Source organism: Neolamprologus brichardi, chromosome 1 (assembly GCF_056152115.1).
Source record: "Neolamprologus brichardi isolate AB-2024 chromosome 1, ASM5615211v1, whole genome shotgun sequence".
NCBI lineage: Eukaryota > Metazoa > Chordata > Actinopteri > Cichliformes > Cichlidae > Neolamprologus > Neolamprologus brichardi.
The window spans coordinates 18,581,616-18,597,333 of NC_142104.1; the positions used below are offsets into that span (position 1 = coordinate 18,581,616).

The 15,718-nt window shown below is 41.2% G+C and overlaps 1 protein-coding gene and 1 pseudogene across 5 annotated transcripts in view; one reads left to right on the top strand and one right to left on the bottom strand.

The window, feature by feature from the left end:
- LOC148106400 (homeodomain-interacting protein kinase 2-like) lies at positions 1-1,613 on the bottom strand (annotated as a pseudogene).
- Positions 1,614-6,138: 4,525 nt separating this feature from the next.
- The window catches only part of rnf111 (ring finger protein 111), a 33,559-nt gene continuing 23,979 nt past the window's right edge, over positions 6,139-15,718 (top strand). For 3 of the 5 annotated variants that reach the window (XM_006780098.2, XM_006780101.2, XM_006780102.2), the window contains exons 1-2: positions 6,139-6,628; positions 10,320-11,279. In XM_006780098.2, the coding sequence (XP_006780161.1) occupies positions 10,403-11,279 (877 nt within the window). In that variant the 5' untranslated portion in view covers positions 6,139-6,628; positions 10,320-10,402. The remainder of the gene's footprint in view (positions 6,629-10,319; positions 11,280-15,718) is intronic. The other 2 variants (XM_006780099.2, XM_006780100.2) reach the window with 2 other exon arrangements.

Sequence of the window (15,718 nt, forward strand, 5' to 3'; positions counted from 1 at the left end):
CTAATAGTTGACTGTTCCTTCTCCGCTGTCTGCACTTGTACAGCTACAGGAACTTGTACATTCCGTGCTAGAATCCCTGGATTTAGAGGAAGATTCTACCAGCTGTTTTTGTTTGACACCCAGCTTCCAAGACATTTCATCTTTTGCATGCCATGCAAACCTACTAAATACAGGCTGATCCTTTTTGCGTGCAGCTGCTCTTTTCTGTCAGTTTCTTTGGATTTCAGCTGCAGTGGCACAGTTGTCAAAAGTGGAAGACAGTCTAGATCCTCCACTGCTCTGTTCTGTTTTTTATGATTTCACTTGAGGTAACAAAGTTTTTGATTTCATTTTCTAGACTGAGGGGTGGGCACACTTTCATGAGATGGGATGACTCCGCGTAGCAATCTACTGCAGGGTCCTCGGGAAGATGTTTCATTGTAATAAAACAATCTCCCAGACCCTCAACAGGTGCGATTCTTTTTACAGGATCCTCACATAGCATCCATTTGAACAGGCTTAAAAAAGCCACTGTCTTCCACTTCGGATTCTTTGTTTGGTTGTGGGTGGTGTTTGGCTAAATCTCCCATGCATGTGAACTTGTCTGTGATTGATTTACTTTTTTTGATCACAGTGCTTGTAGATACTGAATACTGAACTGATATCTTCAGTACCCATGTGTGTTTCATTATCCCTTTTCTCTTCCAGAAATATTTCTTGCTGTGCTTCCCTTTCTCTAACATTCTTTCATTAGGCCGACCAAGCATGTGAACAAAACTTCCCATCATTTCATATTCACACATACCGGGAAACAGGTGGTAGCCCAATTACAGAAAAGCTGCGACAGAACCAAGAGCCCACATGTCTGCAGATTCAGTCACAGGTATACCCAACATGACCTCAGGGGCCCTGTAACCAAGGGCCTGGATTATGGTGCCACGTGGAATGTTTGCAGGACGAGTGGCAAACCAAAATCAATAAGTTTAACTTTAAATGGCTGTCGAGACTGATTTACAAGCATGATGTTATCAGGTTTGATGTCCGCATACATTATACCTATGCTAAGCGGTAAGAGCTACAAACATCTGCTTTAAAATGACCCGAATCTCATAGAGAGCGAGTGGATGGCAGTACCTGTGATTAAAAAAAAAAAAAAAAAAAATCAAACTAATGTCTAGCATTTCTATTGAAATAAAGGCGCAACATTTGTACTCGAAGATTTCATAGTACTTTACCAAATTGCACCGATCCTTGTTCAGACCACTCATCTTTTTTTTTTTTTTTTTTTTTTTTTTTTTTTTTACAGCCGCGGCCTCTTTCCAAGCCATCCTGTTGCATTCCCTTTTAGCAACCTTGACTGCTACCGTTTCAAATGTGTCCAATTTTACGCATTGCACCACTCGCCCAAAACTTCCTTCTCTGAGGAGCCTTTTACTATGTATTTACATGTTTTACTAATGCTAACCGTTTTAGCAATAAACGTGGTTAAAGAAATAAACAAACAAAAAACAAACAAACATTAAAATCCCCAAGCAACAGCGACATGTCCTCAGCTGCCTGTGATCTTTTTTCTTTTTAAAGTTTTACATCTGCAGGACTTGAAGTTACCTGTCACGGCTGCGTTGGCAGACCATGGGAATGTGGGGAAAATAGAACTCAAAACGCAGGACTCTGTGCGATCAATGCAGTGCATTTATTTACAGTGATGTAAATATTACACAATGAATCTCCGTGTGCGCCCGGTGTTCCCACCGTGCCGTGTCTGTGCTCCGTTTGTCCGCTCCCTCAGTCTCACGCAACAATCCAGCGTTGAGGAGCTCTCAGCCACACTGCTAGTCCTTTGATGTTAAAGAGTGTCTATAAGTTCATGTTAAGCCAAAGGGCAAAACATGTTTGAAACGCTACAAGTTGTAAGATGGAACAGATTTCACAGTCGTCTGTGGCAACTAACAGTAATGTGGAGATTGGTGAGAATGCTGTCGTCAAAAGTAATACGTGTAAATACTCCCACCGCTGCTTCCTGGAGGGATTTTGAGATTAAGGAATTGTACCACACTTGGTGTTTTCTGTAATTTAATTAGATTACTCTTAAATCTTTGTTTTACATTTAATTTGTTGATATCTAGTGTGGATGCGATTAAGCATCCACAGTATTGTTCTTCTACTTTTCATCTTCCGTAAGTTCAATACTGTTCAACTTAGAAAAAAACATTCAACCCCCATTAGATTCCTCTTCTTTTGGACACGCGTGCTTGTATTTTTTCCTCATTTTTAACTTTTAGGGCAGCCCGATGGTTAGCACTGTTGCTGCACAGCAAGAAGGTCCTGAGTTTAATTCCACCATCAGGCCTGTATGGAGTTTGCATGTCCTCCCTGTTTGCAAGGGGTTCCCTCCGGGTTCTCCAGCTTCCTCCCATGACTGTCTATTTGTAAAAATAGACAGCCAATGGTGAAAAGAAAGCACACTAATCAAAATATATGACATGTTAAACCAAGTACACCCTTCAATGATTTGATAACTGGTAGAAACACAATCAGCAGCAAGTTAATTTTCTTTTTGACTTCATCAGTCTCTTATATCATTGTGGAGGGATTGGGGCCCACTCTTCTTTTTGACATTTCTTCACTTTTTTGAAGTTTGCTGACACTTGTTCTTAAGGTCAGCTCTCTTAAATTCCCAGCACAGCATATCAGTCAGGTTCAGGTCTGGACTTTGACTGGTCATTGCGGCACATTGATTTTATTTTTCTCCCATGCTGCTGTATATTTTCTGCTGTGCTTGGGATCACTGACATGTTGCATGACCTGATTTAGGCCAAGTTTTAGCTGCTGGACAGATGGCCTCACATTTGATTCTAGAAAACTCCGAAATGCAGAGCAGTTCATGGTTGAATCAATGGCTGCAGGGTGTCCAGGTCCTGTGGCTGCAAAACAAAACAAACCTTCACCCTACTGTGCTTGACAGCTGATATGAGGTGTTTGTGCTTATATGAGGTGCGTGACTTTCTCCAAATGTGGTGCCCTGTATTATGGCCATACAGCTCCACTTTGATCTCATTTATCCAAAGCACGTTGTTTCAGACTTCTCAAGGTTTGTCCAAATGCAACTTTTCAAACCTAACCCTTGCAGTCATGTCTTTTTAGAGAGAAGAAGCTTTCTCCTGGCAACACTTCCAAGCAAGCGGTCTTTTTTTTTTTTTTTTTTTTTTTTTTTTAAATTGTTCTGTTATGAACTTTAATCATAACATCCTAAAAGAGTCTGACATGTAACACTTGTTTATTTTAGCAGTCTTTCTGAGCATTTCATGGTCTGACCTTGGGGTGAGTTTACTCACAGGTTTGTCAGGTTAGGGCTATGTGCAGGCAGGAGTGGTGGTAAGGAGGACCCAAAGTGCAGACGCTCAGAGGCAAAGGTGTATTTTTAACTCAGCTTTTATGGCAGGCAGGCAGGCAGGCAGGCAGGCAGGCAGGCAGGCAGGCAGGCAGGCAGGCAGGCAGGCAGGCAGGCAGGCAGGCAGGCAGGCAGGCAGGCAGGCAGGCAGGCAGGCAGGCAGGCAGGCAGGCAGGCAGGCAGGCAGGCAGGCAGGCAGGCAGGCAGGCAGGCAGGCAGGCAGGCAGGCAGGCAGGCAGGCAGGCAGGCAGGCAGGCAGGCAGGCAGGCAGGCAGCATAAATGAGGGTCGACCACAACACAGACACAGAGAAACACAGGGCTTAAATACACAGGGGGAGCAATCAGGGAATGGGTAACAGGAGGGAAACACAGCTGGGGCAAATCAGGCCTAACGAGACAAAGGAAGCAAAACCAGACGCATATACATGAGACACGGACTTTCAAAGTAAAACAGGAAACATAACACAGACTGAACTAAAGACACAGATTCACATGCAGGCACTGCAACAGAGGGAACAGAGACATGAGACCAGGGCAGACAGACACTGACTGGACACGGGGATGTAGCAACTAAGGATACACAGCGACGCGAACTAGACAAGGGGATACAGCTGACAGGGGAGACAGAGCAACTAGAGAAGACAGAGACATAAACCATAAGACAGAACTCAAAGAAACCAAAGACTAGAAATGATAAATAATATAATAAACTCAAAAACCCTGGGTCAACGACCCAGGCATCCTTACAAGGTTGCAAAGAAAAGCGTCTGGACTTCTTTAAGTTGCTTGAAGATGTTTCACCTCTCATCCGAGAAGCTTCTTCAGTTCTAAGGTGAAATAGTGAGGAGTCCCAGATTTAAACCTAGTGGGAGTGTCCCCCCACAGAGGGACAAAAGGACCCCCTGATGATCCTCTAATCGCCTGAGCCAAGGTGTGAAACTGGGTGTGGGTCCCAATCAGCCAGGGTTTCGGGTGAGCTCATTGTGAAACCTGGCCCCACCTTATCATGCGAATTCCTGAGGTCAGATGGCCCAGGGTGTGAGTGGGCGTTAAGGCGTCTGGGAAGGGATCTCAAAACTGGATTATAGATGGCAGACAGTTGGTGTCGTAAACCACCGCCTCTGTTCAAAGATGGTCGCTCACAGTGGACATAGATGGCTTCTTTCACTCCTCTTTCAAACCATCTGTCCTCTCTGTCCAAAATGTGAACATTGGCATCCTCGAAAGAGTGTCCTTTATTCTTAAGATGCAGATGGACTGCTGAGTCTTGTCCTGTGGAGGTGGCTCTTCTACGTTGTGCCATGCGCTTGTGAAGTGGCTGTTTGGTCTCTCCAATGTAGAGGTCTGGGCATTCCTCGCTGCATGACATCCCAGTGCATTTCAGACCCAGCAACACGCTCAGACAAAAACTGGTTCACCCGAAAGACAAAACTCCAAAACACAGACTTAACAATGTGGTGTATGCTGTACAGTGCAGCGAGGAATGCCCAGACCTCTACATTGGAGAGACCAAAGACCAGCTCACCTGAAACTCTGGCTGATTGGGACCCACACCTAGTTTCACACCTTGGCTCAGGCGATTAGAGGATCATCAGGGGGTCCTTTTGTCCCTCTGTGGGGGGATATTCTCCCACTAGGTTTAAATCTGGGACTTTGACCTTAGAACTGAAGAAGCTTCTCGGATGAGAGGTGAAATGTCTTCAAGCAACTTAAAGTTCAGACGTTTTTCTTTGCAAGCTCCTTTGACTACGATGACCTGGATGACTGAGAACCTTCACAGACATTTTACTCACAGGTCCTCTCCTGGGAAACCTAAGAGCTGTCTTGAATGTTATCCACCTGTGCATAATTGTTCTAACTGTAGAATGATGAATTTCAAATTGTTTTGAAATAGTCCTTTAACAACTGCTTCTCTACGATCATTGCTGATGAATTTTAATCCCAAGCATTGTGTTAACATAAGACACAGATCAGCAAAATGCCAAAATTTCTACTTTTATTGAGGCGCTCACACTTGCTGATGATCAGTTATACACGTGCATTTGATTAGCAGAAACTGGCTGCTTCGTACTGTCTTAATTCCTATGAAAGCAGAGGGTATGGACTTAGTATCTTTCACACACACACTGCTTCTGCATGTTGGCTGAATTTTCCTTATATAAATAAAGGCACAATGCAATACGTCGTGTTTTAAGGGATATGAGGTTGTATTTGTCTATTTTTAGACCTGCAAAGCGGCAGATTAATTTTATTAAGTCCTGATAAAAAAAATATACCGTAGAATCAAAGTGACTTCATTTTCATATTACTAGGTCAGGATCTAATTTGTTCCTGTTCTTCTTTTTAGTTTACATAATTGGATGCATGTGGCGATATTAGTTTAGTTTTTGTTTTTTGTAAAAGAATAGTACTTAATATTAAAAAAAACAACTCACATCTATGCTCATAAAAAAATCTATGTCTACAAGTAGACACTAGTGGGCGTGCTAGTACTTGAAATAGAGGCTCGAATAAAGCTACATAGTCCTAAATTAACTCCGGCAATAGGATTAAACACCTATAACTACACCGGTGTTCTACTCTTTTCTTGTTGGCAGGAAAAAACAGAAAGAGGGACTCTCCCGTCTGGGTTGTAACGACCATTTTATATTGTTATTATTATTTTTTAAGCCACACTTTTCAAGAGTAAAGAACCTGTCGTAAAGTGTCGTAAAAGTAGATGGCGGGGTTCAGCGCCCCCATGCGGCATTACGGGCAATGACTGCATTGTAGAAGCGGCCAGCCAAGAGACGACCTGCTGGGTAAACAACAGTGGATGCCTCGGAAGGCAGGAATGGGAACTTCGTCGAGGGCAAACAGTGAGATTTTTTTATCTTGTCACATAGAGAAATAACACGGAGGTCGTATTGTCTCGTCCGAGTCGACTGGGTTTCCATTTCGAGCCAAAATGGCTGATAATAATCGAGTATTTACTGAGTGAAGTGGAGCTAGCGTTAGCTTAGCTCGTAGCCATCCGGGGCCCACTGCCTTCGATTTTGCTTCTCGGCACGGCTCGGGACTGTGTTGCCAGTTTCACAATCCCGGCCGCTACAGTCCTCCGGGTCGCGATTTCTGCGTACTAGGCCTGCCTAGTTGCAGTTCGGGTAACACGTAGAAAACTACCTGTTTTCATTACTTGTCACTATTTCCTGCAGGATTCAACCCCGCATGTTGCAAAAAGGACGGTGACACATTTTGAAAAAAGGATTTGGACACAGGTACGTGTTGTCTTTGTTGTCTTCTGTCTGGGATATTTATCAGGCAACGGCTTGCTGTCCACTCTGGTTTCTCTCGATTCGTTATCGTAATATTGGTAGCTGATATTGTGGTGTGAGTATTTTCCTAATAAAGCGACATTATCCAGCCTCAGTCACTTCGGCACCGTTTATGGGACATACAGAGAGAGAGAGAGAGAGAGACAGACAGACAGGCAAGCAGGCAGACAGCAGCTGGGCTTATTGTAATTGTTAAGCGTTGTAGAAAGTATGGTTAGCCCTCAGCTTCAGGCTCGATACTGCGAGCCTAAATAAATCTATGTATCTGTGTTTTTGCTTGCCTAATCAGTTGTTAGTGGTCAGAAAGCACTGTGGGTATCGTTAGAGCTCAGCAGTACTGAATCAGTCGTACATCTTGAATTGGTTTGCTGTTGCCATTTCTGATTGCACCCACCCCCATGTATTTTCTACTATAGATAGGCACCAGTTAACGTGATAGAACTACCCCTTTTCTTCGTGATCTTATCGCCTGCATTAGAAATCAGCAGTATTATGGTGCAGCTTTGAGCCTTTGGGATTTTTTCCCCTTCAGGGCTGTCCTCTGAGGCCCCTGAATTCATGCTTGTCATTGCGCAGCTTTTACAGTGAGATCTGAAGCACTCTCACTTATGTGTTTGAGATATATATAAAAGCATATAAGACCATTGTTGCGTGTGCTTTTCACAGTTATGCTAAATACTTAAGCAAATCACTCTCCGCTCACATAAAACCCAGCATCCCCTTTGACAGAAGTTGCATCTTCAGGTCAAGTGACAGCCAGGGTGCTGTTGTGCAATATGCTGCTAATGGACGTCACTTGTGCATTTGGCTTTTCTCTGTCTCAGGAAATGCTCTGTAACCTACACGAGTTGCACAAATGTACATACCAAAGCAGTGCATTTTACTCAGACAGTTCCAGGAGCATGTTGAACTGTGTAGTAGTTTGTTTGTTTTTTTAAATCATTTTTTAAAAAATCCCTATTTTGTATCTTAAAAAGAAACTATTTACTTTTGCTATCAACTGACTTTGTGTCTGTCCTAAATGCATGCAGTGTTCTTCATGTTTGGTATTTTAGCTTTTAGCTCCAATTTTTCTAAAAGCAGATTGAAGCAGGAAATTGAAATCCAATTCATATTGTTGTGAATTGTGTGTTCCCAGCACACAATGTGGACAGGGACTAGCAAAGCACTGGTTTCATATTTTTGTGTTGTGTTACATCACTTGTAAGTCCAGATGGCTGCATAGACAGAGTTGGTACAATATGTTCCCAAATTATATTCTGAAATAGTAGCATCATGAATTTGTTTTCTGATTGCATCGGGTCAACAAGTACGACCAGCTTGTTGCTACATGCATACAGTGCAGAGTATTTGACTTTGGGTTTACTGATGGTATAAAGCGCCCTAAATCAGAAAAAAGTTAGCCAGAAAAATACTGATCTGCTTTTTAAGAGATGATCAAATAGTTTGTTCGTGCTTGAAAATACCTTATACAGAACCAGACTGATTGTGTTAATGCCAATATTTGGGAAGTTTAAAAATTCTCTGTCAATATATTTGCAACTGTTGAGGTACATATAGTGTATTATAGCTTTACTGAAAAATGAACATGATAGGATTGCTGATTATTAACCCTTCAGTACCTAACCTATTGTAAAGTCACTGCTTGGCTCCATTCTGGTGCTATTCTACTGCATTTGCTGCAGTAATCTCTGAGCCTTAGCTGTTCTGATGGAAAAACTATGTGATGTTGCTATTACCCCCAAACATCTTTCTCTGCATTATAATCAGTAAAATGAAAGATTCTGATGCCAAAACATGAATGCTCATATGGTATCTTAAATAAGCCAGTATCCACTTATACATGGATATATAGGTCAGGCTAGGATCCCATGTTCTACAGTATGTAAACAGAATGTTTTCTGCCCTTTGTAATAGCAATTTTAAAGCCTTTTCTATTACAGATTTCTAATGTGTACCTTTGCAGTCCATATGTTTCCAAAGACAAATCCAGGATTGCCAATAATGCCAAGCTATGCAATATATTTATTATGTAATATATTGCAAGAAAGTATTCTGCTTTACATCTACTGAATTCTGGATTTGATTTGATATTTATGATTGAATTAAAAGCAGTTTCCAGTTTCACTGATATCTAAATGGCATTGTGATTTTCTTGACAGTTTGGAAACAGAGGTATCGGTTTTTATACTCCATGTTGGTGCAAAGAGCACTGAATGTACACGTGGAGTCACAGAAATTGCTTTTTTTTTGTTGTATGTGCAAAAATGGTTTAAATTTCACAAATGACTGGGTTTGTCGTTGTTCTGGGAGACTTCAAAACCACTGTGAAAAAATTTCCCCCGGCACCAGAGTGAAAGAGGCTCCTTCTCTTCACAGATACACGTTGGTGCACCCAAATATAACTCATATAGTCTCAGAGTCATAAAATAAATGCCAGAATTTGTCTCCCTTTCAGATCTTTTTTTGATTTTTGTCATTCTTTTCTTGGTATCCACAACAATGCAAACACATCAGGGCTGTTGACTGATCATTACTTTGAGTCAGCCTATGGGTATTTATTTACTGTCTTTAACCAGCAGCTTGGGGTCATTCTGTGTTAATTTGTATGAGAAAACAAAATGACTTGTTCAGTGAATAGATTGTCTTGTATTTAGACGGTGAGGTATTGTTTTAGATGAATTACTGTTTCTTCATGTTGTTGATTGGCCAGTGAAATGTCAAAAATGTTTACCTTGAACAATTCAGTGCAGAATGAAAATAGAAGTATAATTGTCTTACAGTCTATTTAAAAAATGCTGCATTTGGTTAAGGATATTAAGAATGAAGACTTGTTCGTGCATTCATGCACTTCTCGGAGTCAGGAAGTCTAGCTCCAGCCTAGCTGTGGTCACGTGCTCTTGAGTTGGAATAAGGAAACACAGTTTAGTCCTGAAAGACGACATGATAAATCATTGCTAGGAGTGATTAAATAACTTGTTGACAGATGTCTGCAGGTTTTATCCAGCTCATTATTAAAGTATTCAAATAAAAATATTCTCAGACTTTGTTTTGTTTTGTTTTTTTAGTTTCAACATGAATGAGTGTTTACTTAAATTAAGAAATTATTTTTTTCTCCTTTTAAACATCATCAGTACAGAACAATCATCTACTATTTCTCTTTTATGCATCTTAGATTAAATGTATGTTTCTTACCTGTTTTTGCATCTAGTGTTTTTTGTTTGTTTGTTGTTGTTTTGTTTTTGTTGTAGGATAGGCTGCAGAGGCCATAACAGAGTCCATCAGTAGTTGATGCTTTTGGTTTTCCCTCTCTGTGTATTTTCTTCTGGATGTGTAAACAAACATTTACATTTACTTCAGTTTAAATGATGTCTGTAAGGCAGATTTTAGTCATGTTTGAAGAACACCGAAAAGCACATGATTGAATTGTCTTATTTAGTTAAGTTGGTCAATTGAAGCTGCCTGACTACTGAGGACTTTAAGTGTGTTTACTGTGTAACATAGACTATTAATACCTCATCCATCAGACCTACATTGAGCTGACAGCACTCATTCACATTTTGCTTATTTTATTTTCTGTTTCTTTGTTGACTGGCCTGTCTTATTTAATTCTTACATTTTTCCCCTTTTCTAGGTTTGGTGACATGCAGTGGTGAGAAGCTTTGGAATTAATGCAAGTTCACTTGGTTTTTGCTCCGTGAGGTCAGACCTGCCACCATGAAGAGTGAGGTGCCGTCTGAGGCCGCCAACAGACAGGAGCATATGAAGGAGCAACTGGTGAATCCCGAACCCATGGAGGCATCCAAGAGCTTCCCTAACAACATGGAGGTGATTGGAAAAGCTGGCAGCGATTTTGAAACTCTTTGTGAGTCGAGGCATCGGCCCCTGAGAGACACAGGGACACATAGAGACTCAGAACGGAGCTTTCCCGGACGTAGAAAACGAAAAGGCCAACAGGCAGGCCCATCAGACTGCTCGCTCAAGGATGGCCACATCAGTGAGAGTTCACTGGCACCTCAGCGTCCCAGAGTAGAACTTTTACAGCAACCCAGCGAGGATGAGCATAATCACGAGTCCTCTTTTAGTGACTGTGCTTCGTCCCCTTCATCCAGCCTGCGATTCGGGGACTCAGACACTCTTAGCTCGGAGGACGAGGGGGAAGCAGGAGCAACAGGAGGCCAACATAAGGCCCCTGCCCTGACAGGAGGCGGAGCCACTGGAGTCGGCTTGCGCCCTGCTATGGGCCGAACTCGGGGCAGCCGCACTCATAACTGGGTGCGGTCTGATGCTGAGCCCGTGCTGCTGAAGCGGGCGTGCCTGAGCAGCCGGCGGCCTCTACATAGGAAACGCTTTGTGAAAACGGCTCCTGGTGGAGGTCAGCGGACTCAGAAGCAAAAGGAGAGACTACTACAACAGAGAAAGAATCGTGAAATGTTTGCACGCAAGAAGTATGCTCTACACCACAGCACCAGTAGTTCCAGTGAGGAGCTCAGCGGCGACTTGTCCTCTGAATCTTCTACTGAAGCAGAGGATGAGATGTATGTAGATGTCAGCAGCACTAGCAGCCAGACCAACAGTGCTGCTGTGGCCTCAGGTAACCACTAACCCTTACTTTGTTATACATTTATCTCTGTGTTACATTACTTTGTAGGATTAGTTTTTAGTGCTTAATGAATTGACAAGTAAGGGAATAATTTATTTTCTCAGTAACCAGTCTGTAAAAGAAAGATTAGATTGTTTGGGTAAGATGGGTTTTATATGTACCAGCGGGCAAAATTATACACCACAGCCTGGGCATTTATTTTTCCATTATGTAATGGGTTGTTTTCAGCTCTTTGAAAAAAAAAAATCACCACACTTGTAACATTATAATGGAAATTATTTCTCCTAAACATCACGGTGACCATGATCTCTAATGCTGCACAACCATCCAGCATGAATTAGCATATTTTAATTGAAGTACGTTGATGCAATGTTAAATCAACATGCACTGAAAAGCGGAACAGAAAAAACAGAAATGGCTCGTGAGGTCAACACGTGTCGTGCAGCTTGCACTGACTGCTTTTAATCACAATAAAGGTTGTTAGTGTGGTAGATTAAAAACAAAAATACATATATATCTAAATTACTGTAATATGCATACAGTAATGTGCAAAAGTATTGAGTCACTCCTTATTTGTTTATATTTTGCTTCCAAAGAGCCAGGATTCAATCAGTAATTAACCAGACTTTTAAACTGTTTCTTTGGACATTAACTGCTATTTTTTTTTAATTCCCTTTCAATCAGGTCCTTGTACTTGATCATTTTCAGAGGAATACTTTCTTTTTTTGTCAAGAGATGGACGAGCACTGTTCACAAATAACAGACATCTTAGCAAAGGACCAATTTAAAATTGCATTTTTAGCAGCAGCCGGTCACAAAAGCAGATGATTTAGTTCCATTTCTTTAATCGAATCTATGACAAAAGGCTAAAAATAACAGTCTGGCAGGCATAAATATACGTTTTTTGGTCACCAAGGTGATTGACAGAGAGCTATTAGCCAAAAACTTGCCTACAATGGTGTGCAGAGTGTCGTTAAAAATTGGAGGAAACTAGGCAAAAGAAGAACTGACAGGCTTAAAATACTATCAAAGGAAGACGAAGAGTATCTGAAAGTCATGTCTCTCTTAGGAAAGCATCTGATTGACAACAATTTAAATTTTCACCATGACAACGATCCTAAACACACTGTCAATAGCATAGCAAAAGCATATTACATATAGTGGAACAATATGAGTCCTTATCAAAGCACTGTGGGATCATCTTGATAGAGAACAGAACAAAAGATTTGAATGTCTTTCGAGAAGCCTAGAGAACTATTCCTTAATACTACTTAACGAAATTACAAGAAAACCTGGCTAACACAGTTCAGACTGTGTTTAAAAATAAAGGAGGCTGTACCAAACATTGACTTTCAAGATGTTAGAACTGTATAGTTCACCTATTACACCAATTGCACCAATTTCCCTTTTCCTGACAAAAAAATATAGAGAAATGAAGACTGACTCAAGAGTTGCAGAGTACGGAATTTTTATAGACTTCCTGTTCCCTCACAGCACAATCAGGATCTAATTCTCTGGTGTAGAAGTTTAATGATGAAAAGTATCTCATTTGTTTCTATAGTTGGAGCCACTAGCTCTTTAGGTGTGCTGGCATTATGTGTACCCTCTAGTACAATTTTGGACTCCAGGTTTGGTTGGGTAGGGTCTCCTAATCCATAATTACTGCGGAATCACAGATGAACAATAGCATCGCTATTAGGGCAGGGTGACATAGAAGTTTTAAGGTGCAACCATTAGAGCAGTCCTAGCCATATATCGCACAGTGTGAAAAGAATCTCAGTAGTGCACAGGTGAGAGAAACACACACATTTCCAGGATGAAGAGATTTTTGTATGTTTAATACAACAGCGGTCCCCAACCCCCGGGCCTCGGACCGGTACCGGTCCGTGAGTCGTTTGGTACCAGGCCGCGAGAGTTGAGGCTCAGGTGTGAATGTATGGTTTTTAGGGTTTTTATTGGTTTTCAGCATTATTTTGTTATCGTTTTTATCGTTAACTCGGTTTTCCTGGGTCTTTTCACGTGTGTTATGAATAAATCTTCTTTTTTTCGGTACCGGTACTAGTTTTATTTTGTTGTATTTATCCGCGACACCTTAAAGGCCGGTCCGTGAAAATATTGTTGGGTATAAACCAGTCCGTGGCGCAAAAAAGGTTGGAGACCGCTGTAATACAATAATGATTGATTTAGGCAATCATAATTAACATAAATGGACAGATATCAGCTGAACAGCTAAAATGCTTTTGTGATAACATGTTTTGGCTTTTTTCCCCTAACAGTTTAACCTTCGACCTATAGACCAGTGTGTTTTTAACTGTGTAAAAGGGCTCACCTGTCTCTGCTCTTCAATGTGACATTTGCACACTGTGTTTTTCACCAATTAAAACGCTCGGGGTGAGAAAAAAAAGGTTATGGCGACAAGACAAATGACTGTCTATCAAAATGCACCATCAGATTACAGTGTAATTTAAACATTAAATCATAAGTCATAAAGAGCCTCTTTACTTTCATTTAATAATAATGATGGGCCAGTGTAGCTGTTATACACACACATTTACATGTTCAGAAGCATGCATATGTCCGAACACATCTATCTTGCAAGGTTACATGCGGTGATTGACATTATAATAATTATACCACTGAAATAATACAACAGTGTGTACTGCAATCTGAAAGCACAAATGGGAATACCAGAGTGAAACTAGCCACAGAGGTTCAAGTAGAAGCTACTGAAGTGCTGAGCTCCAAACACAGAACTACTTTACCGAGATCTTGCAGTAACGTCCAGCACAGTGTCAGGACACAGCCAAAGCCAGATTTATGGTCCCATATTTGCGTCCATTTGTGTAGCCTAGGTTTGGTGACATGCAGTGGTGAGCCAAAGTTGAGAAAGTCCTTAGTTGTTTTTAACACTCTGTTTCACTGTACTACAAATAACTTCTTTAAATAGTTTGACTTCTTTCGGGCTAAGCTGAAAACTAAACAAGAGTAGTCAGCATTCCAGATAATTTTTAAACTGCCCCCAGCTGGCAGTAGACCACCGTAACGTATAGATGTGGGTCTGAAAAGCTCTGTGTACACCTATACATGACCCACACAGTACCATGAGGGTCCTTAAGAGAAAGAGGGCTTCATCTGGCCTGCTATAAAGACGGACCACAGCTGCTTGGCTAGCCCCTGCTGTGAGGCTGTTGGAAAATCATGGCTTGGCACAGCATGGCTAAAGGAGACTAACATGAGCAAAATGAAAACCCTATTAATTTCTGTTTTCTGAAGCTGGATCAGAGTCTACAGGTTTTCCTTTTACAGAAGGAGATTTTATTCTGGCTTACTAGCATGTCCCGTTAATATGAAAGGAAACTAAAAAAATTAAATGAACTTTATTATAGTTTTTGACTTGCATTATAGCATTTCATAAATGTGATGAATGTTGAAACATACATTAGAATATGATGGCTGAATAATCAGAGCCCTACCTCAGAGAAATGGCAACTGCTGCCCTCTGTGCCTGTTCAGGTTTATGAAGCCACTAAATTCAAACTATAACTTTGTGATTTGTTTCTCAGTGACTGTGAGAATGAAATCCTTTGAAAAGCTCCACCTCCGCCTTCGTTCATTGTTTCTTTCATGTAGCTGTTTAGCCCGAGCAATATTTCTGCTGCTGTGGCCCTAAGGGAGAATGGAAAGTTAGTTGTTGTGCCTTTGTGGTGGGAGACAGGTGGGAGAAAACTCAAACACTGTAGAGCAGCAGCCTTTGCATAGAAACAGTGAGTCTCTGAGGAAAAACAAGGCATTTGTTTACAGCAGGGGAAAGCAAGGATGCAAGTGATGAAACCTTCCTTGTCCAGGGTTTGATGTAGGTGTGTGATGTAGAGAGGAAAGAGTTAAATCTTACGCAATGTATTAAAATGGGAAAACAATATCACAGCCAAATTTAATTTCAATTCTGTTTCAATGCAGTTTACGCCTTAATTGAATTTCTTTAACAAAATCAAATAAAAATTTTGGTAAATTACTGGTTTAAACACAGATCAGACTCTTGGCCAAACTAAATTGCCTCAAGCATATTTCGTGTCCTCACAGTGTTGTGTTTGTTTTTAAAAGGTATAGTAATACAAGGTGTTGTTTATCTTATTAAACATTGCACATATTGGCTACAGTTCCCTACCAACTTGTTGTTTTTGTGACTACATAAAGGCTTCACCTGAGTGCCAGGCAGCTAGACTTGCAGAAGGTGCTAAGCAGCAGTTCTCATGAGAGAGTAGGAATAGAAATCACACTGGGGAATTAGACTTCAGTAACATGGCAAGTCACTTGGTGATGTGCACAAAGACACGGTTTACCTAAGCAAACAAAGTGCACAAATATACTCTAGCACTAAGTAAATTAAGCAAGCATTAGTTTAAGTTATTTTAAAATCTCTTAACCAGCTT